Source organism: Mytilus trossulus, unplaced genomic scaffold (genome assembly GCF_036588685.1).
Source record: "Mytilus trossulus isolate FHL-02 unplaced genomic scaffold, PNRI_Mtr1.1.1.hap1 h1tg000234l__unscaffolded, whole genome shotgun sequence".
In the NCBI taxonomy this organism is placed as follows: domain Eukaryota; kingdom Metazoa; phylum Mollusca; class Bivalvia; order Mytilida; family Mytilidae; genus Mytilus; species Mytilus trossulus.
Window position 1 is genome coordinate 2,903,630 of NW_026963315.1, and position 26,810 is coordinate 2,930,439.

The 26,810-nt window shown below is 32.7% G+C and overlaps 1 protein-coding gene across 1 annotated transcript in view; it reads left to right on the plus strand.

Moving 5' to 3' along the window:
• The window catches only part of LOC134701240 (low-density lipoprotein receptor-related protein 2-like), a 113,074-nt gene that overhangs the window by 60,788 nt on the left and 25,476 nt on the right, over positions 1-26,810 (plus strand). The window contains exons 33-58 of the mRNA XM_063562370.1: positions 213-348; positions 1,053-1,224; positions 1,748-1,861; positions 2,403-2,511; positions 3,250-3,375; positions 4,702-4,944; positions 5,391-5,568; positions 6,342-6,500; positions 7,550-7,671; positions 8,370-8,480; positions 9,110-9,370; positions 9,878-9,994; positions 11,286-11,408; positions 12,106-12,252; positions 13,177-13,281; positions 14,843-14,971; positions 16,450-16,707; positions 17,055-17,177; positions 17,510-17,632; positions 18,883-19,005; positions 20,469-20,600; positions 21,035-21,293; positions 21,636-21,767; positions 23,326-23,496; positions 24,476-24,699; positions 25,847-26,092. Of these exons, the coding sequence (XP_063418440.1) occupies positions 213-348; positions 1,053-1,224; positions 1,748-1,861; positions 2,403-2,511; positions 3,250-3,375; positions 4,702-4,944; positions 5,391-5,568; positions 6,342-6,500; positions 7,550-7,671; positions 8,370-8,480; positions 9,110-9,370; positions 9,878-9,994; positions 11,286-11,408; positions 12,106-12,252; positions 13,177-13,281; positions 14,843-14,971; positions 16,450-16,707; positions 17,055-17,177; positions 17,510-17,632; positions 18,883-19,005; positions 20,469-20,600; positions 21,035-21,293; positions 21,636-21,767; positions 23,326-23,496; positions 24,476-24,699; positions 25,847-26,092 (4,143 nt within the window). The remainder of the gene's footprint in view (positions 1-212; positions 349-1,052; positions 1,225-1,747; positions 1,862-2,402; positions 2,512-3,249; positions 3,376-4,701; positions 4,945-5,390; positions 5,569-6,341; positions 6,501-7,549; positions 7,672-8,369; positions 8,481-9,109; positions 9,371-9,877; positions 9,995-11,285; positions 11,409-12,105; positions 12,253-13,176; positions 13,282-14,842; positions 14,972-16,449; positions 16,708-17,054; positions 17,178-17,509; positions 17,633-18,882; positions 19,006-20,468; positions 20,601-21,034; positions 21,294-21,635; positions 21,768-23,325; positions 23,497-24,475; positions 24,700-25,846; positions 26,093-26,810) is intronic.

Sequence of the window (26,810 nt, forward strand, 5' to 3'; positions counted from 1 at the left end):
AAAACCATTCAAACCGGAAAAACGACGGTCTAATCTATATAAAAAAATGAGAAACAAGAAACACGTATAAATAACATAACAAACAACAGCTACTGTAATAATCAAGCCTACAAATATTAAACTGCTCTATACATGGTTATGATTTGAAGATATGATTAACGTTTATTGTTACAAGAAATATCCCTGAATGTTCAAAATACTATGTTTTTAAGGTAATTTATATTTCACAACTTCCAAGAATTATGATACCTACCTAGAAGTGGCTAAATTAGATGGTAGTCATCGATTAGTTCTGGTCAAGGAGAAAATGTCATCACCTAGAGCCATTGCTGTAAATCCAATAAAAAGGTAATCTTTATTTCTCAAAATTCAAAGCTACCTGGCCTGGCTGTAATGAAACTTTCTAGTCAGCTTTTTGTCCTCGTACTCGAAATTCAACCAATTAAAATGCTGGATTTCATGTTTCAAGCATGATTTTTGTGCTCCGAGCACTGAGCAAAGTTTTATGACTTCAACCCCTGAATCATCTAATATCAATAGTCTCTGAGTCGTCCACGTGATAGGACTTCACTTTAGGGAAAATATTTGAAAGGAAAAAAAAATAAAATCTGAAGGTCAGTGAAATCTTCTGAAGTCAACTTGGTGTAGCTGATCAATTTAGACTAACAAAAAAATAAGATAAAAACAACAATAAATGAATAAAAATATGTTATAATTTTTTGTTTACTACTCTTAAAATAGTATTTAAAAGGAATATTGTATCAACCATGCAGACAAATTCATACTTTAAAAGTTTGGTTCAGACCATTCTAGAGAATTTTATATGATGCTCAAGATACTCCTTCATTTGGCTGCCAATCTAAAAAGCAAACAATTATAAATCCCTATCTGAGAACAGGATTCCTTACTTGTGAATAAAAAAATGTTGGTTATTCATCAGCTAGCTAAAGGTGCCCATTGAGCAAAACTGTAACCCAATCCATTTTTCCTAAAAAAAATCCCTAGCAATATGTTTTAAATATTCTTAAATTTTGCCATTTTCTAATTTCTAGATATCTGTATTGGGTAGACAGTGGACAGTTTCCAAAAATAGAACAAGCAAGGCTAGATGGAACCGAACGTAAAACCTTGGTAACCAATGGCATTAGATATCCAAGGGGAATAACTGTGGATATTGATACACATGATGTATACTGGGTTGATTCAGTTGTAGATACCATTCAGGTAGGTCAAAAGTGTGATTCTTTTAGTTCAGGAAGATTCAGTGTCTTCCATCAGCCAACATGGAATATGAGATAGCAGAAAAGAATTGGTTAGATCTTTTATGAAATATAATTTGAGAGAAGAATGTAATTCATTTCTAAGATTTTTCATCTAAATTTTAAAAAGTTGTGTGTATTTTCTTTTTATTTTAATTTTTACAGATACAGATTTTTTTTTGATTTTTTTCAACTCGACCATACAAGGGTGAGATAACTCAAGGAAATGTAATATGAATAGTAAATTTACCTATTTTGTCTTGCTGCTTGAAAAAAGTGTCTTGCCCTCCAGTTTTTTTTTCTGTAAGAACATTGACTATATAGCTAGTAAAGAATGATGTTAAGAATATTTTTATTTATGAAAAAACGTTTTTCCTGTTGATTAAAATTGTGAAAATGAAATAATGTTTGTGATATATATTTTGTTGATATTTAGGAAGCATTTCAACAGTAGCATGCAGCATATTTTCTTTTTTTTTCTTTAACAGAAAATATCCTTCAGTGGTGGAAATCGACAATATGTAAGGACAAATTTACCATCACCCTTTGGAATATCTGTCTTGAAAAATTACATATACTGGGTTGACAGAAATCTGAAACAGGTAAAGTTATATTTAAAAGTAAAGGCATGAGACTTATTTCACTTTTTTAAATAATGTAAAATTGTATTATAATAACTGATAAAAAACTAATTGTACTTTTTTGGGGGAAAAAGATGATCGAAAAAAAATTTAATGGTGGGACAACATGATAAAATCATAACTAGATTTACTGCCCTTAAATGATTTTTTTTTTTTTACTAATTTCTATATTTTAAAAGATATTTTAAAATTATGAATAGGTATTAATTGTTCAAAGCATAATAAGTTATCATCAATACAAGACATACAAAAATGTTACTTAGCAAGAACTACAAAGATAAAGCAAACACAACTTATTGTAACAAAGGGAAAATAATTATTAGAATGGCATATTTGTAAAAGGTGAGTAATGCCGACTCCTGGTAGCCACTTGTCCTTGAATTATTTTCATACCTTATTTCCTGGGCAAAATTTCGAATAAGAAAAATTTATCCTGTAGCTATAATTAAAACATCAAAGAATATTTCTGAATTTACAGTAATTGAATGTGTGATATTTGCAGGTATTTAAAGCCAGTAAGAATGGTATTAGCAGAACACCAATAATTATCAAGAATAACTTGGAACATCTGAGAGATATTGTCATCTTTGATGAGGAACTGCAACCCAATGGTAAATGTTAGATTGAATTTGATAGTTTGAATTAGATATCGTGATTTTTCAATCAAACAGATATTTGGACAAAATTTTTGACTTAGACTGACTCTAGGAAATAATCATTTACTGAAAGAAGTTTTTATGCTGTTTTTTATGATATATCTGCTCTGGGTTCCATCCTTTCTTCTGCATTCTTCTCCATCTGCTCATCCAATTAGGAGATAACTGTATTGTATTTTAAGCTCCGACGGCATCAATTGGGGATTTGATGGTTGCAAATTAAGTTTACTGGCGACGTGTTAGCGGAGACAGTAAACGGGTATTTGCGACCATCAAATCCCAAATTGATGCCGTTTTAGCTTAAAATACAATATTGTTATCTCCATTCTAATGAAACTGACAGAAAACAACATTAAAACATGTATTTAAAATCTGGCATATGCCGTCTGCGCTTGCGCGTACATCCCATAGCATCAATTGTCAATTGATGCCATGTAAGAAAGTGACGTTATCCAATCAAAATGAACATTACAAACGTTGTTGCATTAGAATGAAATGTTGAAAGTGTTTTCAAAGGAACATTTAACAAAAATGTGGAATTAGTCATTGTAAGGTTAGAAAATGCTTCATACAAATAATGCTATCAAAATCTAATATGTAATGTTTTATTTTAGCAAAACTTATCCAAAGGCATTTACGCAATCGTAGAAATTTGTGAACTTACAGAATCTTACCTCTCTTTATGTTTTTCAGCGTCAAGTCCATGTGCTATTGACAATGGTGGATGTGAACAGTTGTGTTTTGCCTATCCAAACCAGACTACTTCTGTGTGTGATTGTTCAACTGGAAATCTGGCATCTGACAATACCTCATGTGAAGGTACTAAATACACACAAACACACACACACATACACATGCACACACTAACAGACTCACACCCTATCCAAACCAGACTACATCTGTGTGTGATTGTTCTACTGGAAATCTGGCATCTGATAACACATCATGTGAAGGTACTAAATACACACAAGCACACACAACCATACACATGCACACACTAACAGACTCACACCCTATCCAAACCAGACTACTTCTGTGTGTGATTGTTCTACTGGAAATCTGGCATCTGACAATACATCATGTGAAGGTACTAAATACACACAAGCACACACACACATACACATGCACACACTAACAGACTTACACCCTATCCAAACCAGACTACTTCTGTGTGTGATTGTTCTACTCGAAATCTGGCATCTGATAACACATCATGTGAAGGTACTAAATACACACAAGCACACACACACATACACATGCACACACTAACAGACTCACACCCTATCCAAACCAGACTACTTCTGTGTGTGCTTGTTCTACTGGAAACCTGGCATCTGACAATACATCATGTGAAGGTACTTAAAATACACACATATACACACATACACCACACACACACTAACAGACTCACACCCTATCCAAACCAGACTACTTCTGTGTGTGCCTGTTCTACTGGAAACCTGGCATCTGACAATACATCATGTGAAGGTACTAAATGCAAAAGCTTCTGTCCATATGAGATTTGACGTAATCAACCAATCAATCATTCAAATACCATAATAGAGGGGCATTATGTTTTCTGGTCTGTGCCTCCGTTCGTTAGTCCGTCCGTCCGTCCGTCTGACCCGCTTCAGGTTAAAGTTTTTGGTCAAAGTAGTTTTTGATGAAGTTGAAGTTTAATCAACTTGAAACTTAGTATACAAGTGCCCTATGATATGATCTTTCTAATTAAAATGCCAAATAAGAGTTTTGACCCCAATTTTACAGTTCACCTAACATAGAAAATGATAGTGCAAATTTCAGGTTAAAGTTTTTGGTCAAGGTAGTTTTTGATAAAGTAGAAGTCCAATCAACTTGAAACTTAGTGTACATGTTCCCTTTGATATGATCTTTCTAATTTTAATGCCAAATTATAGTTTTGACCCCAATTTTACGGTCTACTGAACATAGAAAATGATAGTGCCAGTGGGGCATCCGTGTACTTGGGACACATTCTTGTTTGTCTCTACTTTCATTTACATTTTAAAAGTGTACTTTCATTTAATTGCCACATTTTTAGAGTGGTTATAAAAAGAGACAGTAAAAAAAGATTCTTTTGTTAAAAAGTTTACCTGATTATTTTATTTGAATTTGAATATTTTTCAGCTCCGAAAGAATTTCTGGTAGTGGCAGCTGAAACAGAAATACTTAGTATTTCACTAGACCCCTCTATGAAATCTGCACCAGTGCCACCCGTCAAAGGATTAAATGGTGCTGTGGCAGTGGACTTCGACTATGAAGATAATTATATTTATTTCTCACAGATAATTGGGAAATCTATCAGTAGAGTGCTTCAGAACAGTTCTAGCTCTGTTATTCATGACATAGTCACATTTAATACAAACGAAAGTAAGTATATGAATCAGTATTGACATAGTCACATTTTTTGTCAGTACTTCTGAAATATGTATACAAAGAATGTCTTCAAAATATTTTGAAGGAAAAAAAAGGGAGATAATTTTATATTTTGCTGTATCAAGCTTATTAAGCCTGCCGTAGATGTTATTCAAACTAGAAATTATTCTGAGTGATACAAGTCTGATAGATAAATTGATAAAGTGATAAATTATGACTCAAAAGAAATAAAGATTGTTTAGTAAAACCATTTATCAAAAGTCTAGCGGCCAATATAGAAAAAAGTTGAATTTGATTGCTTTTTATTGACAAATTTGCGCATTTAGACCAACAGAATTGAGACAAAAGGGAAATAAATCCTGATCAAATTGTGTCATTCTAAATCGATCTATAGACCTATAGGAAATCAAAATTGTTTTATGTTATGTTGTGTTTTTTAGCTTGGATAAAAGACACAGTAACAGCAGAAGGTCTTGCATTTGATTGGGTTGGTAAAAGATTATACTGGGCTGATGTGTATATGAACCGCATTTACAGCATGAACCTGAACTCCATAGAAAAAGTCACCTTGGCAGTAGTTATAAGTCCTAGAGCCGTGGCTGTTCATCCATGTAAAGGGTAGGTACCGTTAGCAAGAGTTTTTTTTTCTCCAGAAAGTTTTAAAATTAATGAACATGAAAAGATCTGTAAACAGTATTAAAATGGAATGTATAATTATTAAGATTAAATAAAAGAAAGTAAATTGTTATTTTTACAAAGCATGGAGTACTTTTGTTCATATATTATAAAAAAGATTCTGAATAAAGTACTTAATCCTTTCACCTTTTCATGTGTGTCCAAAATAAGCTTGCTGCCTTATTGAAATATACTCAAGGTATCCTTGTATTCATCTATATAATATTTTGAAAACTTGGAACCTTACATAGTTCATAAACAACTGTATCTTAAAATTAGGTACATCAAAGACTTAAAGCAAAAATATATCTAAATATACTGTAAACAAACTTATTTTCACGTAAACTTTATTTTGACTTTAGCCTTTTCTATCCCAATGGGTGGCTATTTAATTTTGCAATTTTCAGATGAACTTGATGTACATGATGTAGTTAGACAAGGAAATATCTCGATTATAAACCATGTACTGTGGATTCATTAATATTCGTTGGATACCAATTTTCGTGGAATTCGTGGGTACTGGTGAACCACGAATTCAAATGTACAACGAATAGCATATTTTGAATAGGCTTTGTATACAGTGATTGGTAAAACCACGAAATCAAACATCCACGAATATGCAAGTTTTCAGCAATCCACAAAAATTGATATCCACGAAAATAAATGAATCCACAGCATCAATTTATCAAACATTTTATATTTCAAAACTTGTTTAGATATCTATTTTGGACTGATTGGGGCAGGAGTCCTAAGATAGAAAGAGCTACTATGGCAGGGAACCAGAGGAAAGTAATTGTATCTACAGACCTAGGGTGGCCTAATGGACTAAGTGTAGACTATGATGAAGATATGATATACTGGGCTGATGCTTTAAGGTAAATAGTCAAAAGTTCTATGATGGACCTTTTCTATAGCTTTTAAATTGAATGAATGTGGACATAAATGAAAAATTCATACTGGACTGATGCAATTTAATAATAGCTAGTCCTATAAGCAATAACCCCAAAAAATATTGTTGCAAGGTATCTTAATTTATTACTGATGTAAATACAGAAATTATTGTGTAACAACGGAAACAATCCTTACATGAATGATAAATGTGACAAAACCATAACAAAAAATACCCCAGCACTTTCATTGCTGTTGTTTGGTTGTCTTTTTCTGAATTTTATGCCAATAAATATATCTGTGTCAACAGTTTATTTAAACATGACCTTGTCACCTTTGGGGTATCCTTCTTAATCTCCAATCTAAGATGCCAAAACAGAAGTGTATAATGCTGTATTGGCTTTTTATGCCCCACCTACGATAGTAGAGGGGCATTATGTTTTCTGGTCTGTGGCTCCGTTCGTTCGTCCGTCTGCGTCCGTTCGTTCAGGTTAAAGTTTTTGGTCAAGGTAGTTTTTGATGAAGCTGAAGTCCAATCAGCTTGAAACTTAATACACTTGTTGCTTATGATATGATCTTTTTAATTTTAAAGCCAAATTAGACTTTTGACTTCAATTTCACGGTCCACTGAACATAGAAAATGAAAGTGGAAGTTTCAGGTTAAAGTTTTTGGTCAAGGTAGTTTTTGATGAAGCTGAAGTCCAATCAGCTTGAAACTTAATACACTTGTTGCTTATGATATGATCTTTCTAATTTTAAAGCCAAATTAGACTTTTGACTTCAATTTCACGGTCCACTGAACATAGAAAATGAAAGTGGAAGTTTCAGGTTAAAGTTTTTGGTCAAGGTAGTTTTTGATGAAATGGAAGTCCAATCAACTTGAAACTTAGTACATAAGTTCCCTATAGTATAATCTTTCTAATGTTAATGCCAAATTAGATTATTACCCAATTTCACAGTCCATGGAACATGCAAAAGGATAGTGCGAGTGGGGCATCCGTGTACTTTGGACACATTCTTGTTTTTCTATTTTCAGGGACAGGATAGAGAGATCCACATTGGATGGCAGATATAGAGAAGTAATTGTCCAGTCGACTGTCCATCCGTTCTCCATGACAGTGTTTGGTCATCATGTTTACTGGACTGATTGGACATTACGTATGTACACAATTAAAAAATATATCTATTATACTGTCAATCTTATGCTGTTATAAGTCAATAAAGATGATGAATTCTTAAATTTGGTACGATTTGAATTATCTGAAAACTTATTGTTATTTATAAATATTTGTATAATCAAGGCTGGTGCTCACTCTTTAAAAAGATCAGGAAAACAAGATGGTAATTTATACTGAAATGTTTATGACTCACAAGTACTTTTTGTAGTAAAATTATTTAAATGATTTGAAGGTATTTATCTCGCTAAAATATCTGCATTTGAAGTATCTAGAACTTTAAGCTTTTGCCCTAGTGATCATTATTCATACAATAAATGATTGAAATTAGAGACTCTGACATCTGACAAAGGGAAATCAGTCAAAATTTGAAGGAATCGCCCAAAAAGTTGGTTCAATTTCTAAAAATTGATTTTAGCATATTAACTTTTATTGATAAAATTTACAAGCCATGGAAACAATTATGAATTGCGACTTCATACTGGATGAACCTGAATTTAGTACTTCATGAAGGAAAAATTCTTATTTTATTGATCCTGTTATATGTGTCGAAGAACTTTGAAACATATTGATCTAAAAAAATATTACCCACATTCTGTATGTACATGTATATAGCCATGAAGTGTTATGTTCTCATATTTTATAGCAGGGAAAATAATTGTATTATATTTTTATTTATAGATGGTGTATACAGAGCAGAGAAGCATACAGGATCCAATCTAGTCGTAATGTCAGAGGGTATCACTAACAGACCTATGGGAATTAATATTTATTCTCCAAAAAGACAGAAATGTTTGTATTTATAGTAGAAATTTTTTCTTCAGATTTTAATGCATTATGTATCACAGTTATGGTTAATAAGGTTTTATGTGCATCTGTTTCCTCTCTGGCCAAAACTAGATTTAAGGTTACTTTCAAAGTTAATGCCAATTTAAGATAGATTTTATTTGAATTTTGGGGCTCTCATGGTCTCTCAACAGTTTTCTTGGATGAATAAAGTCAGAAGAAAAATGGTAGGATGAGTATTGGAAATCTGCATTAATTTTAAGATACCTTGAGCTGCCATTAAACTTATTTCACATTGGCATTTCATTAAAATATTGGATATAAAGTTACTTAAACAAAAACAAAAAAACTTCTATGCTTTAATAAAGTTTGATTTAGTTTTTTGGAAGGCAAAATGCTTTGGTACCATGAAAAGAGATGTCATTATGGGGGAAAGGGGGAGGTTTCAATATGCATTCGTATTGAGAAAAGCATTTACATCTAATATGAATGTGAGTCAAAATAGATTATGACCAAATTTAAGATATACAATACCGTCTTTTGAGCCTTTAGTTAAATTAAAGATGCCTTTCGAAAAATCATATTTTTTAAAAAAGATTTGCAAAAATGTTAATAATCTGATTACTCTTCTTTAGGTAATACAAACCCTTGTGATATCAACAATGGAGGATGTAGTCATGGTTGCCACCCAGGGGCTGATGGGAAGGCTGAGTGTTCTTGTGATGACAACAGTGGATTGATCCTTGGTAACAGTGGTAGAATGTGTATACCCTCTAACCATTCGTGTACACCTGACAAATTTGTGTGCGTGAATGGTAAATGTCTGAGTCAGCGATGGGTTTGTGATGCTTCTGATGATTGCAATGACAACTCTGATGAGAATCCAAACTTCTGTGGTAAGAACCCATAAAATGGTTTAAAAATATGAAGCTGAAGTCTGCCTCTGAGTGTGAGATTTTTTCACAATGTTGAAGATCCATTGGTGACCTTTGGCTGTTTCCTGCTCTTTGGTTTGGTTGTTGTCTCTTTGACACATTCCCCATTTCTATTCTCAATTTTATCTGTGACATTACTTCAGTGAAAATACGATAAATATTGAAATTTGTACACTTTCTAAAATTTTGATATCAAACTTCATGGGAGCATGATAATACTGTGTACATTTTCACATCCTCACACATTAACTTACTGTCAACTATATACTAAAAAGCAATGGTATCATAAGTGAGCAATATCTCACAGTTCAACTTATTTATGAGACACTTATTATGTAATTTAATTTTTCATGATGTAGTATCTTCAGCTAATTTACAAGAGTAGTATTGTTATTTTATTTATTTAGCTATTATAAACTTAATATTTTACCATTATGCTATTTTATTTTTTTTATGTTGTATTTTCAGCTAACCATGTTTGTGATCCTACATATTTCCGATGTAACAATGGCCACTGTATTCCACTAAAGTACCGCTGTGACCATGACAATGACTGTGGAGATGACTCAGATGAGTTCGAGTGCAGTAAGTTCTCTTTCATTTGTAACTTAAAGTTGTTTTTTCCATGACTATGACGTCTGCCGCAGATAACTCAACTAAGGGAAAGTGATCTGGGGGCAACATTATCTACTTTTAAAAGTCTTATATTTTAGAGGGTATAAAACCTTGATGCTTCACACTTTGTATATTGATGTCTAATGTTCAGGAGTTTCTATCTCTCACATGTAAAAAAAAATACCAGCAAGGAATTTTTTATTATGTAAAATGTATAAAAGAAAGAAAGATTGACTGATGATATTAAGGATGTATTCAAGACTTTACTGTGGATTCATTATTATTCGTTGGATACCAATTTTCGTGGATTTCGTGGGAACAGTTGAACTACAAAATTAAATGTTCAACGAAAGACGAATTTTCTTATGGCTTACATGCAGACTTTGGCAAAACCACCAAATCAAATATCCACGAACATGTAAATTTTCCTCAATCCACGAAAATTGGTACCCACGAAAATAAATGAATCCACAGTATATCAAAGAAAATGACTACACAATGTAAAAAAAACTACCAAAAGAATGAAGAAATCCATGAAACAATACATAAAAAAACTAGCAATTGATCAACAGGAACCTAACCAAAAACCTGGGGTAAACTAGTGTGCTTCAAAATAGTAAGCAGTTTCTATTACACACCTGTCTTGTTTCTCATTTAACTACAAATCTGAGCATAAAATTGAAAATAGAAATGGGAAATGTGTCAAAGAGACAACAACCTGACACAGACAATAGAGAAGACAACAACTGAAGACCACTAATGGGTCTTCAATTCAGCGAGAAACTCACACACCTGGAGGCATCCTTCAGCTGACCCCTAAACAAATATGTATACTAGTTCAGTGATAATCATACTAAAAAACTGAATTATACACTAGAAACTAAAATTAAAATTAAAAATCATACAAGACTAATAATGGTCAGAGGCTCTTGACTTGGGACAGGCACAAAACTGCGGCGGGGTTAAACATGTTTATTAGATCTCAATCCTCCCCATTACCTCTAACCAATGTAGATAAAAAAACAATACGCAGAGTAAAACTTAGAGAAGTCTGACTAGTCTCATTCTGTGATTTTACAATCAACTATATCTACATGTATTTTATTAAATATAAGATATTTTTTAGCTTACCCAAAATGTACAAGGGACCAGTTTCAATGCTCTAACAAAAGATGTATTGTTACCAGTTTCATAACGCTAACAATAGTTTTATAATCAACATCCATAAAATTATAAAATATCCAATTCATGTATTTTTCAGCTCACCCAGAATGCACAAGTGACCAGTTCCAGTGTGCCAATAAGAGATGTGTTGACTTATTGAAGGTCTGTGATGGCGTTGACAATTGTCTCGATGGAAATAAAACTGATGAAAATGGCTGTCGTGAGTATAACCACAAACTTAGCAAACTCGTGGCAAATTTTATAGCAGACTGTTATCATATCAGAACTATAACACTATGATCATTGGATTTGAAATTATTTATTCTTATCTTTTTTGCAATTTGCTTATATTTATAACATGACACTAAATTTTATGAACAATGATAAAGTTTCTTAATTATATGTATGTTAAATAACGATTCAAACAGTGCATCATAAGCCTATTTGCTGGCTGAAGTTTTATATTATGTATTTAATGTAACGATAAACTTTATATTCAGGTTGCACTATAATAAACAATTCTTCTTCTTCTTCTATAGCTTTGTTTTAAGGAATACAAGCTTGAGGACATTTTTTCCATGGAATTAAAATGAATGAAACAAACTCTTGAATATGTTGAATTTACAAGAATGAAACAAGATATTTTTATTGTTTTCACCAAGTCAACTTTTCAGATCAAAAGATTATAATTCATTAAATATTGGTGTCTTGAAAAATTTTAAGTTTGGACATATAAATGAATGCCTATTTTTTAAGGTCTTGCTTTATTCTATTTGGTTAGTTTCCAATATATGTCTTACTGCAGTAGGAGAATTACTAAAAGAAAAGAACAAGTTGTTACTCTTTGACCAATCAAGTGTTTTTAAAAAAAATGTTATCTGTCTATGTATGTGTAATTTGTGTATTTTATATTACAGCTGAAAGAACATGTGCTCCAGGGAAGATCAAATGTCCTAACAATGGAATCTGTCTATCAAGACGTTACTTATGTGATGGTCAGAATGATTGTGGAGACAATAGTGATGAGAATACAATGTTTTGTGGAGCTATCACCTGCTCACCTCGTAAGTGTATATATCCAAGTAATATTGATATAAGGTGATGTGGTATGATTGCCAATGGGAAAACTATTCACCAAAGTTTAAATGAAGTGGATGTAGGCAATTATTGGAAATCTTACAGCATTCAACAATGATATAACCTTATATTACTTAGTCCCCTATAAAAGACCCTCAAAATATTAGATACAATTGGTCGTTTCAGAATCTAATGCATTTTGATTGGTTTAAAACGTTATAAACAATGGAAATTCAACCAATGACGTAACGTTATTTTCACTTTGGGGTACAAACAATGAAATTACCCATGATGCTTTAGATTCTGAAAAGGCCAATTAAAAGGGGGGGGGGGGACAATCCTGTCTCCTAGTAGAGTAAATCTGGTCATTAATAGAGAAACAGGTGCAACTTTATGACTACAGTCAAACCTGTATAAGCAGTTACCCTTGGTAACTATCTAAAGTGACTGCTCCAGAGAGGTGACCTTTGAAATAACATTAGAATAAATTGATTCTAGGATAGTTTATAGTAGGGATCAGGGCAACTGCTGATTCAAGTAAAATTATATAGAGAAAATGTTTTGGAGGGTCTGAAAATGACTGTTACAGATAGATGACTGCTGAAACAAGGTGACCATTAAGTATAAAAAAAGAAGATGTGGTATGATTGCCAATGAGACAACTATCCACAAAAAACCAAAATGACACAAACATTAACAACTATAGGTCACTGTACGGCCTTCAACAATGAGCAAAGCCCATACCGCATAAGTAGGTTTGACTGTACTTAAAAAAGTTGCTACATTGCATAGTGATCGTTTCAATGATTTTTCTCAAATTTTCATCAACTTATCACTCATTAAATCTCAGGAGAAAAAAAATTAAAACTTTTCCATTATGGTATTAATTGTGCCTTCCAATTGTTTTACAGAAGACTTCCATTGTGCTGTGACACAGAAATGTATACCTAAGTCCTGGGTATGTGATGGTGATAACGATTGTGGAGAAAATGAAGACGAACAGCCTGGATGTAACAGTAAGGAGAAAATAAAATAATAAAAATACCAGGCATCAAGAAAAATTTAAATTGGAAAGTCCCATATAAAATGGCAAAATTAAAGTTTCCAACAATAGTCAAACTAATGGAAACAAATCAGAGGTTATATATTCTAGATATTTTGCATTGATTGATGAAGAATTGTACTTTAGTCTATGTTAGACTGCATGGTTTTGCACAAGTCAGCCCTACATGCCTAATATAAAAGCTGTTTTTGAACATTTAGATTTGTGGTTCACATTTACCCACAAAATTTACATTTGTTAACCTGATTTCCTAAGGAAAAGATTGGTGATGTAAGGGTGTGTTCAGGAGAGCAGGCAGCTGCCAAACATTTATTTTTATTATACTTCATGTCAAAATGCTAGATTCTGATTGGCTAATACGAGGGTGTCAATTTACTCTATTACCCTTCACAGAGACACTTGATCAAGTGTGCGCTTTATTACCGGTAAATACGACACTATCCTATGGCAAATACTCTATTACCCTTCACAGAGACACTTGATCAAATGTGCGCTTTATTACCGGTAAATACGACACTATCCTATGGCAAATACTCTATTACCCTTTACAGAGACGTTTGATCAAATGTGCGCTTTATTACCGGTAAATACGACACTATCCTATGGCAAATACTCTATTACCCTTTACAGAGACGTTTGATCAAATGTGCGCTTTATTACCGGTAAATACGACACTATCCTATGGCAAATACTCTATTACCCTTTACAGAGACGTTTGATCAAATGTGCGCTTTATTACCGGTAAATACGACTCTATCCTATGGCAAATACTCTATTACCCTTTACAGAGACGTTTGATGAAGTATGCGCTTTATTAAATACGGATGGTTATGTACAAGATGTCATAGTTTATTACTTTGAATTTTAAAAAATCGACAGTAATAACAGAACATTCAGTATAATAAATTAAATAACACATAGCTGAGAGGGTGATAGAGCAGATTGGAACCCCTCGACCTCGGAGTACCAATCTGCTCTATCACCCTCTCAGCTATGTGTTATTTATATATTATTGCACTGATTTGAATAGGTTTCCTACATGCAGCTTTCTCTAACTTTAATTTGCCTCAACCACACATTATGAAACTTATTCACAATGCCTATTACCACAAAACTCCAAGCAAGATCAATTTGGGTAGTGTTACTGTTACTGTTTTAGAGATATGTCCCTTTATATTGGTATATCCAAAAAGGTGATGGGATTACCTTTGTCCCATTGACACATTCTCTTTGATCCTAAAATCATTGATAAGATTTCTGTAATTTTAAAATCCAAGAATGAATCAGAAGAGTACAATGAAACCTGTTTAAACCGAACCTCTTCGTGACTTATGATTTTGTTTGGTTTTGACCGATGTTCGGTATAATCAGGATGACAATGTATATATTCTGATATATGACAGTGCTTAAGAACAAGTTTGGTTTATACAGGTTTTCGGTTTTCGCAGGATTCGGTTTTGCCAGGTTTTACTGTATATGTTTACTGGAAATCTCATTAATTTTTACTTTTTCAGACCCTAGTACAAACCAAACTTGTACAGAGTTTAGATGTGCCAATGGAAAGTGCATTAGTCAGAAGTTTGTTTGTGATGGGGATGATGATTGTGGCGACAAAAGTGACGAATCAGATCAACTCAAATGTGGTAGGTCAGAGTTCAAGGTGCATATACTTATTATATTGAGTCTCAGGTTTAGTCTAATGTTGTGTTTTGAAATTTGGGGTCTAATACCAAATATTTTTATGGATATCTCAAACAATTTTTCTTAATCAAACTATAAAATATTACATTTTAATCATTTTTTTCTCCTATTTATGTTGATAAAAGAAAATTTTATTATCAAATTTTCTCATGACTCACATACCTGCCAACTTTTGAAAATGCCCATGGGGGTTTTAGCGCGTGACAACAATTTCAAAGGTTACAAATCTTTGCGACGACTATTTTGCGCGTGCTGTTTTGTGGTCTAGAAATAGTATCATATTTGTAAGATGAGCTTACATGCCTTTTCTTCAGTTCATTTGCATGATTCTAGTTATTATATCAGCAGAAACTATGAACATGTAGCTGTAAGACCAGGAATTATTTTCATGTGTAAGGATACTAAATAGTTGTTGACTTTTCCAATTTAAAATTATACACAAAGAAGGACCTTTATCGGGTTGGGAACAACACCTAGGGATACCCCCTCAATGTTAGGACATTAAGAACCACTTTTTAAGTACAAATGAGCACACATTCATATTATTTGAAGAAACTTTTCCCAAAGAACTACATGTATACATCTTATGATCTATCTGGTATCAACACATGTCCAAGAATTTTGATATGTTTTTGGCCTTATATCTTTTTTATTATTCAAAGTAATTGGACCCTTCATTTAAAAAAGCTGTTCCAAATATAATGTCAGAATGTCCCATTTTTAAGTTAATAAATCTACATTTTTCTATTTTATTTTTTACAATAGTAAAATGCACCCTAGACTAAGCGGAGTTCCTCATTTAAGGGATTCCTCATATTGATGTTTGGAGGGGGGTGTCCATGTGAAAAATAATGAAATTCAGAATAGTACCTTATACTTTAAATGATTTGGTAATTTAATTGAATATATAAATAAAATTATGTTACAGCAAGTTTTATGTCAATAAATTAGTGAATAAACTACTATTCATTATCTTCATTGTAATACTGCATCATTGAAGTTTGTCAATCAGCCATGCTTTTATTCTTATTCTGTGTAAAAACCTCCTTGCAGTTGAAAAATCATTTGCCATGTTCACGATTTTACAATTCTGACCAACAAACAGAGGAAAACAACACAAGTTCAATATCTAGCATGTTAAAATAATCTTGAGAGAAAACGTTTTTGATTGGCTGATTAATTTGATCATGTGAAACATACAATTTGATTGGCTGAACACGATTGTCCTCCATTGGACACAGTTCAAAATCGAGAACAACAATATTTTTCGTGTAGATTATTACTAAATCCTGTTTTAGAGGGTTTTTCAGGAACACGATCGTGCAATCGTGACAAAGGGTAAAAATCGTGTAGTACACACCTAAATCGTGAAAGTTGGCAGGTATGGACTCAGTCAGTATGAAAGCTGAATTCATTTTAGGTAAAAGAAGATGTCCAAAGACCACATTTACATGTAAGTCTAACAAGAAAATAGGAAGATATGCTTGCATAGATAGGAGGCTGGTTTGTGATGGCGTCAAGAATTGTCATGAGGGAGAAGACGAACTACAAAACTGCCCAATACGCACATGTCGTCCTGATCAATACAGGTGTGACAATGGTATATGTATCCCACAATCCTTTGCTTGTGACCATGACAACGACTGTGGGGATGGCTCAGATGAGAAGAAAAACTGTGGTAAAAGTTTATTTTTTAAACACCAAATAACTATTATTTTTTTAAATATCTGTACAATGAAAATTTCAAATAAGTGAAAAGTGGAAATTTTTTTGAATGCACATTCAGAGCACTTGCCAGTTTAACACAAAAAAGACAAAAAATATTTTTAACGTTGGATTGCAGAGTGACAGTTATATTATTTTTCAGGTAATGGTGTGACAATCACAGGGTATCTTAAATTCAGAAACAGATGAAAGCATTTTTTTTTTAGAAACCCTATTTACAGGCAGAAAAACATAAACTTATTAATATGAATTACCAATGTCAGCCAATATGACAAATGCATATAAAAATTTATATTTCAGAGTATCCACAATGTGGTAAAGGAAGGTACACTTGTGACAACAAACAGTGTATTTACTTACAGAATGTGTGTGATGGATTTCCTGATTGTGGTGATGGCTCTGATGAAAAACATGAGCGATGTTGTAAGTAATATAGGTTAATCTAGCTTCATTACTTTTTTTTGGCAGGAATAAGGAAGGTATATAAAAACGAGATAAATGATGATATGTACCTTTTCATTGAAATTTCAAATTCTCATTTTAGGTGATCTCTTATTTATTACAAACTTTTCCAAATACTTTTATTTGATTTCATAGAAGGCTTGAGATGAACATGGCCATATATTGTAAAGCCAATTACTTCATTTGTCAGATTATTTTCACCATGTTATAAATTTAAATTGTCAAGAAAACCAAAAATTTGTATTTTTTTATTTTTATATGAAAATATACATATTTAGTTAATTTTATTTCAGCCTCTCTCAAACCACTGTGTCCAGGAGATGAGTTCCACTGTGGTTCTGGGGGATGTATCAACCAAACCCTGGTGTGTAACAGGGAACCAGACTGTGATGATAAATCGGATGAGAGACATTGTAGTGAGTACTGATAAACTGTATTGTTTAAAGTAAATAAAGAATTGAGTTATCTCCCTTCCTTTTCATGACCCCACCTCTAGGTGAAGGGGCATGATTAGAGATTTCAATACTAATAGTTAGTAACCTCAAGGTAATGAGGACTTTTGAAGTAACCACAGCAGATTATAAATTCTAGAAATAGATATTTTCCATTCTCAATTTATTCAAACCAAAGTTAGATACCAATTTGATAAATCAATATTTAAGAAATATAGTATATTTCTGAAAAAAAGTTGCATTTCTGATGTTCAACTTTAAATGAGTATGAGCAACTTTTCACATGTATAATGCACTAGGATTCCCAATTACAATTGTCTGGGTTGTGGGTGCTGTGACAAACTGCTTCCAACCCCACCATACATTTTTTCTGGAATAGCCCATATCATAATCTCGTATGCAAAACCTGTTTGCAATGTTATTTTTTTTGTTATTGTCCTGTCCTTGGTTGAAATCTATACTCTTTTAAAGAAATATAAGATCTAGGAGGAAATACTTTCAGGATTTTATCTCAATCTCTAATATTCTCTCATTTTCATGGTTGTGTTTTTTAGATATAAATGAGTGTAACAGTCCCTTCCATGGTTGTGTATTTTTTGTGTATTTCAGATATAAATGAGTGTAACAGTCCATTCCATGGTTGTGTATTTTTTGTGTATTTCAGATATAAATGAGTGTAAAAGTCCCTTTCATGGTTGTGTATTTTTTGTGTTTTTCAGATATAAATGAGTGTAACAGTCCCTTTCATGGTTGTGTATTTTTTGTGTTTTTCAGATATAAATGAGTGTAACAGTCCCTTCCATAGTTGTGTATTTTTTGTGTATTTCAGATATAAATGAGTGTAACAGTCCCTTCCATGGTTGTGTATTTTTTGTGTTTTTCAGATATAAATGAGTGTAACAGTCCCTTCCATGGTTGTGTATTTTTTGTGTTTTTCAGATATAAATGAGTGTAACAGTCCCTTCCATGGTTGTGTATTTTTTGTGTATTTCAGATATAAATGAGTGTAACAGTCCCTTCCATGGTTGTGTATTTTTTGTGTTTTTCAGATATAAATGAGTGTAACAGTCCCTTCCATGGTTGTGTATTTTTTGTGTTTTTCAGATATAAATGAGTGTAACAGTCCCTTCCATGGTTGTGTATTTTTTGTGTATTTCAGATATAAATGAGTGTAACAGTCCCTTCCATGGTTGTGTATTTTTTGTGTATTTCAGATATAAATGAGTGTAACAGTCCCTTTCATGGTTGTCAACAGAAGTGTGTGGATACAGCAACTGGTTTTGAATGTCAGTGTAACCCTGGATATAAACTTATGAAGGACAAGAAAAATTGTGAAGGTATACTATGCAGTTAAAAAAAATATATATATAGAAAGGTTATTTACATACTTTCAAATTAGTAACATACATGTACAACCCATAATGGCCTTATTTCATTGTTGATGAGCAATTGCACATTCAAATAATTACATTAGGTCAGAGACCACAATTGTCGTCCCTTGATTTTCGTTGTTCACGAATATAGTCCCTAGTGTTAACAGTGGGTTACTTGCCAATAATTTTTATACCCCTTCCAATTTTATTTCTCCATGTTGAATGCCTCAAATTGTAAGTAGGGGGGTGAATCTACACTGTAAAAAAATTTGGGTCCAGAATTTTACAGAAAAGTAGTGATTTGATCCAGCTGAAAAAGGTTGAAAATTAGCACTTCGGAAGCTGTCAAAAGATTTCAAGACACCCTAAACACAAAATTGTCCATATTTTGAGTTAGAGGCGATGAAGTTTTCTATAATTTTGATATAATTTGTCCCAAAAGTAGTACAACACACTGTAAAAATTTCATTGAGAAAGCGCAGGTTTGGATTTTTTTAATTTTCATTTATGTTCTAAAAGAAATGCACTACGAATTAATTGTGTTCTCGGACCATTAGATGTATGTTTCATTATAATACGTTATTCTGATTGGCTACACTGCAATTTCGCATTATTCCTTAGTCAACCTCATTACACAATAATATTTACCACTCATGCAGACACGAGGTCCCACAATAAAGTGCACAGGTAAATTAAATAAAAATTTGATAAAAAAGTGTTTTCATGATCCTAACTAAAAAATGTAACTATAAGTATTGAATGCTTCTTTTTGTAACTTCATAGGGTTGTAAAAGTGTTGACTGTGCTCACAATTTTAGAATTTCAGCGCTTCATTCAAATTTACTTCGGTCAATGCTTTTACACCCCAATGAAGTTACAAAAAGAAGCATTTCTTAAATATGTAATAGAAAAACAAAGAATACCAGAATACCGGGTATTCATCCATGCCACAAAATTTGTACATGCACATAAAAAACATATAAAAAGCAAAGGAACAGTGACTTTTTTGCTGTTCTTTATTTCAAAATCACAGTGAGGCCTTCAACACGAAGCAAAACAAATCTCACCTCACAACAAGTTTCAGATGACCCCAAGCACTGGTTTGAGGGAAATTCTTTGCAAAAAAGATTTGGATAGACTAAAATGCAATATGTGTTTGTTGTTAATTGATTTAGAAAAGTTTTTAGAAACTTTTTGAATAGTAACAAAAGCTCTTTCATTTATTTTTATTGAGAATTTGAATATAGCAGGTTTTTTTTTCAATTTGCTTTGCAATTGTGCAATTATTTACCTTTTCGGTGTTCAAAAAAACTTGGCATCATAACATAGATATTATAACACACTTTCTAAAATAAGATTTAAATGTATGATGATATGGAATATTGAGAAATCACTTAATAGTTGATTTTCACTTTTTCTCTCTACAGATTTAAATGAATGTAATGAGTTAGCAGGAGCTTGCAGCCAGAAATGTATAAACACCCATGGTAGTTATGTCTGTAAATGTAATGATGGGTATGAGAGGACTCACGATGAAAGACATTGTAAAAAAGTGGACAGTAAGTTTGAATTATACGTTAAACATGTATTTGAAATTGAAATCATAAATGATTGAAATTCTACTGAATTATATAATGTTAAGTTGAATCTTATCAGAGGGTTTAATTCTGTGTTGAAGATAACAAAGTAAAAACGCTCCAATGCTTAATATTAAACTTTAAGGATGATTTTAAAAAGGTGGATGAAAGAAAGATATAAAAACCAAAAATTTGTCAACAGGTTTAACCCTTGAAACAGCTAGGTTCAATCTTGGGGGAAAAATAGACTACTTTTAAGAGCTTTCTTCACATCTTTTTTTCCCAAAATATCTATAAACAGTTGAATTTTTTGTTTTTAACCTATATGCCAAAGTCTATAAATATTGATTTACTAGATAATTGTACAATATTCATGATGATACTCAAAGTCAAATGCTTCATTTAAACTCCAATAGATATAACACCATGGTTGATTTTCACCAACAAGTATTACATAAGAGAGATATCCACTGATGGATCACAGTACCGTAGATTAACCCAGGGATACGATAGTGTTGTGGCGCTGGATTACGACTACATAGAGGACAGACTGTACTTTATTGATATTAAGAAGAAAAGAATGTTCAGGATCTTTCTGAATGGTTCCGGAGAGGAGATGATCGTCAGACATGGGTTGATGGGAGCTGAAGGGATGGCACTGGACTGGGTTGGAAGGTAGATACATATTAATGAACTTTGTCCATTCTTCAATGTAAAAAAAGTGGTTGAAGATATAAAAGGGAGGAAAAAAACTAATAAGTGGAATAGGAATTGACTATAACATGGGGTAAAAAGAAATGGCAATTTTGTATATTTCAAATTATTGTTGTCACTATATATACATGCTATATATATTTTAAACAGAGTTTAATATTCTTTCATAATAGATAATAGCAATCCTTCAAATTTTACAAGATTTTATAAATTATTTTCTCCAGCAATTTACAAGCCGAATTGGTTTTTCAAATGTCCCCAGTTTTCTCATTATTTAAAATGTCAATATCTACTCTTTTCCAGGAAAGTATACTGGGTAGACAGTCGTAAGTCCTCGATGTTTGTAGTAGAATTGAATGGTACCAGTCAGCTGACGTTGATGAAAGGCAGCTTTATGAAGAGTCCCAGAGCTTTAGTGGCTGATCCTAGAAATGGGTAGGTGGAAAATTATGTACGGCTGAAATAGAAATAAATATTATGAATGTGTGCATTCTCTGATTAGTCAGAAAGAGTGTTAAATAGTCTTAGAATTCGGTAAGTTGGAAAGTATAATTAGGGCCCTGCCTTTAGGTGGGTCGCCCTATAGTGATCAGTCTGTCCGTCCGTCCGTCTGTTTGTTCGTCCGTCCGCCTGTCCGTCCGTAACACTTTCGTGTCCGCTCCATATCTAGATAACCATTATGATTTTATACTTAATACTTAACATGATTATTAACCAACACCAGAGGGTGTGTCATGATGTATGTACAACTTCCTAGGTCAAAGGTCAAACTCAAAAACTTTGGTTTCAGTTGACAACCCCGTGTCCTGTGGTGAAGATCATGTCCACTCCATATCTAGATAACCCTTACGATTTCAAAGTTTATACTTGACATCCATTTTAACCACCACCAGAGGGTGTGTCATGATGTATGTACAACTTCCTAGGTCAAAGGTCAACGTAAATAAATCTTTGGTTTCAGTTGACAACCCCGTGTCCTGTTGTGAAGATTGTGTCCGCTCTATATCTTGAGAACCGTTATGATTTTAAATATTATACTTGACATCCATTTTAACCAACACCAGAGGGTGTGTCATGATGTATGCACCACTTCCTAGGTCAAAGGTCTGTCTGTCTGTTGGTCTGTCCATCGCTAACAAATTTGATCCACACTATATTTTGAGAGGACAGCTGTTATTATTTCATACTTTATACCTGACAAACATTTTCAACTTAACATATATATTAACCAAACCAGAGAATGTGTCATAATGTATGCATCCTAGGTCAAAGGTCAGTCCGTCGGTTTGTCCATCTGTTCGTTGTTCTTAACAAATTATGTCCACTCTACCTCTCGAGAACCGTTAATATTTCATACTTTATACTTGGTGGGTCATAATATATTGAAAGCATAATTCTAAAAATATGTGACAAATATCAATTGGGCAGCACCTTTAAACATATTGTTCAAACATCAATCCTTATATCCAGAAGTCACCTTAGAGTAGTCAACAATGAGTTCACATCATGCAGTCATATCACTATTATACTATGAAAGTAAGTTGAGAATATTTATCAGTTTTACCTTAAATTTTAGATTAAAATCACACGTGAGACTTTGTAATAACTTCAAATAATGCTTCATATCAGATTATACATACAACTTATTTACCCCATGTTATTGACAGCGGGGCCCACAGAGATGGCTCCCATCTCAATGATATCTAGTTACTTATAAAGGATGAAAACAAGGTTGCAAGTGTATTTGTACACTTTTTCTAGAAATGAGTAACACAAAGTTACTGTATTAACAGATCTAAGATATGGGAAGTCCAAAAATGTGTTCAAACTGACCTTAGAAATTTAGTCAGAAAGTTTATTTTGAATGATAATAAAATTATTTTAAAAAGATAAAAGCAGAAACACATTTCAATTGATTGATTAATGGATTAATGTTGCTTGCTTTTTTAACGTCAAGTGGTAAAAATATTTTGACCTTTAACTTTTCTTGCAGGTATCTTTATTGGACTGACTGGAACTTATCGCCATACATTGGCCGTATTGGAATGGATGGGTCTAATGCTACCAGGATTATCAAAGAAAAGATAGGCTGGCCTAATGCTCTGGCTATTGATTATGAAACAGATAGGTTATGGTGGGGTGATGCTCATCTGGATTTTATAGAGTGAGTGATATTTAAAAAACTGATTTAGAATATTTCTATCTTGGAAATAGATTAAGGGTTTTTTCTTTATGTGTCCTTTTGACTAAACGAACACAAAGTAAATGCCCTTTTACTCATGTAGACATTTGTTAAATTTCAATATATTTTGACTGTGTTATAATGCTATTATTATATAAGCTGAATGAAGTTTGTGAATGTCACCTAAACACGGATTTAATTTATGTAACGCTTTGTCTGCATTCAACTGTGTGGAGCAAAAGGAAACTGCAAAAATGATCAGCAATATGAGACCTACTAAAATTTCAATATGATGAAAAACATTTGATGATGCGTAGCTTGTTCAGGAATTATTGCATTTTAATAACAATTTTGGCCGATTATCTAAAAGACAGTCATAGATAGGTATAAACAGTAAGCAGCAAAAATGATCAGTAATATAAGATATATTTTTCAATGTTGAGCCATCACTATATATGCCACCAAAACAAATATTTAAAAAATGTGTCTCGTTAGTCAATTTTTATGCCCTACCTACGATAGTGGAGGGGCGTTATGTTTTCTGGTCTGTGCGTCCGTTCATCCGTCCGTCTGTTCGTTCGTCCATCTGTCCCGCTTCAGGTTAAAGTTTTTGGTCAAGGTAGTTTTTGATGAAGTTGAAGTCCAATCGACTTCAAACTTTGTACACATGTTCCATATGATATGATATTTCAAATTTTATTACCAAATTAGAGTGTTTACCCCAATTTCACGGTCCATTGAACATACAAAATGATAGTGAGAGTGGGGCATTTGTGTACTGGGGACACATTCTTGTTTTGTCCCTACTTTGAAATTAAAGCTGTCGTCATTTTATAAACCATATTAATTTTAATAGGTGATTATGTGTATAGACATGATAGAAGAAAAGAGGTTTTACTTACAAATAAAATGTAAAAAGTTGTTAGGTTAACTTACATTTGTGAAATTCATTTCATTTCAGGTTTTCTGATTTAGATGGAAAGAACCGTCACATTGTTCTGCAAGGGAAAGTCCCTCATCCATTTGCCATGACAATATTTGAAGACTGGGTCTATTGGACTGACTGGAACCATTTATCGGTAGAGAAGGCCAATAAGTACACTGGGGCCAACCATACAGTCATACAGAAACTACCACATAGACCAATGGATATACATATATATCATCCCCTTAAACAGCCACTATGTAAGTCAAGTCTATAAACACTGCCCCATTGACCAATTGATGGATATATACAACACGAATCCAGAGGGGGGTTCTGGGGGTTGGAACCCCCCTTTTTTTTGGACGATCAATGCATTTGAATGGTAACTTGTAATTGGAACCCCCCCTTTTTCCTCGGTTAGGAACACCTAAATGCACTCTCTGTACTTTAAATACAATAGAAGACAAGTTTCATTATATTTTACAGTGTGATTGTTATAATGCAATTAGGAGGCAGTATATTAAGCCATATTATTATAAGCGTCCATCGTCATTTAAGCTTATACAGTTGTTGAGCACAGAAAATGTAAAAGACTTATGTAACCTTTGTAAATTTCTTTTCCATGCATTTAAACGTAGAACAGACATGTTATAAGTTACCAATACCTAATATAGATTATTATTCTTCTCGGATGTATTCATTTATCAGTTATGTATGTTTTATGTATTTATTTATGATATATTGTATTTGCATATATATTATATTTGTACTGATGAGCATCATTTGCTCAAAGTAATAAAGAATTGAATTGAATTGACTATAAAGATGTGGTCAAAATCAACTAGAAATTTAATACACATATTCATTATGAGGTGAATTTGGTGTGTTATAATTAAATGACAAATTATTGGTTTGCCTGAGATTTCACATCACTAAACATGGCATGGGTAAATGAGAGTGAAAGCATGGCATAATGTTCTCATCTCCTTCAAGGTCAAAGAATACTATGGATTCAGTATTGTTCTGGAAATACCAGATTTTATGGGTATAGATTAACATCGAGTTTGAATGTTCCCGAAGTAAAAATGCTTTAAAAGATTGTATATAGAACTTAAATCAATGAAAAAACAAGTTTTCCTCAACCCATGAAAATTGGTATCTACTAAAAATAAATGCATGAATTCACAGTAAATAAAACACTTGTTAAAATGTCTAGACCTAGTGTGTTTGAGGTATTTATTGCTAGTATATTTTCATCCTAATAAAGCCTACAGAAGTTATCACTGAATGGTAATGACCAGAAACCAATTGATCAAATACTAATGGTGCAATGTCTTTTAAAGTTTTTTTCACTACATTATAAATCACACTATGTTTTTTTTTTTACAAAACATTTAAATTTTTCAGGGTCAAATCCTTGTGGAGATAACAATGGTGGATGTAGCCATCTTTGTTTGATCTCACCTGATGGATCCTTCACATGTAGATGTCCAAATTATTTCAACATGGCCTCAGACAACAAAACATGTATAGCTAACTGTACCTCATCACAGTTCAGGTGTGGTATATCTGACGATCGGTGTATACCAAATGTATGGAAATGTGACGGAGAAAAAGACTGCAAAGATAACTCTGATGAACCAGCAACTTGTCGTAAGCTCTATATTTTTCTTATTATGTCCCATATATGGGCATTATGTTTTCTGGTCTGTGAGTCCTTCCGTCTGTTTGTCAGTCCGTTCGTCCCACTTCAGGTTTAAGTTTTTGGTCAAGATAGTTTTTGATGAAATTAAAGTTACATCAACTTGAAACTTAGTAAACATGTTCCTTATGATATGATCTTTTCTAATTTAAATTCAAAATCAAAGTTTTGACCCAAATTTCATAGTCCACTGAACATAGAAAATGGTAGTGAAGATGGGGCATCTATGTACTTTGGACACATTCTTATTTTTATTGCTTCCATTGGCTGTCTTAACTGTATGACAGACTCATTGTGATTCACAGAATAAAGTAATTTACACAATTTATGAAAATGAGCAAACCAATGTAAAAGTTGGATTTTTTAACAATCTCCATGCAAACATATTGTTATATGATCAGGACTATTCCATAAAAATGTATGTGGGGGTACGAAGGGACTATCAAAATATTGCTACAACCAAAAACCATTTTTTAGATATTTTTGCATAATTGTAAGACACATACTGAAAAAAGACCCATGACCAAAGTTCAATAACTCAATTGAGTTCCAGAATAATTTTTAGTCTATATAAAAATAATGAGATGTGATACTGTATAGCGGGTTATTTTTCGTGGGGTGTAAATTTTCGCTTATTTTGGCAGATAGAACAAAATCTCCAAAATAAAT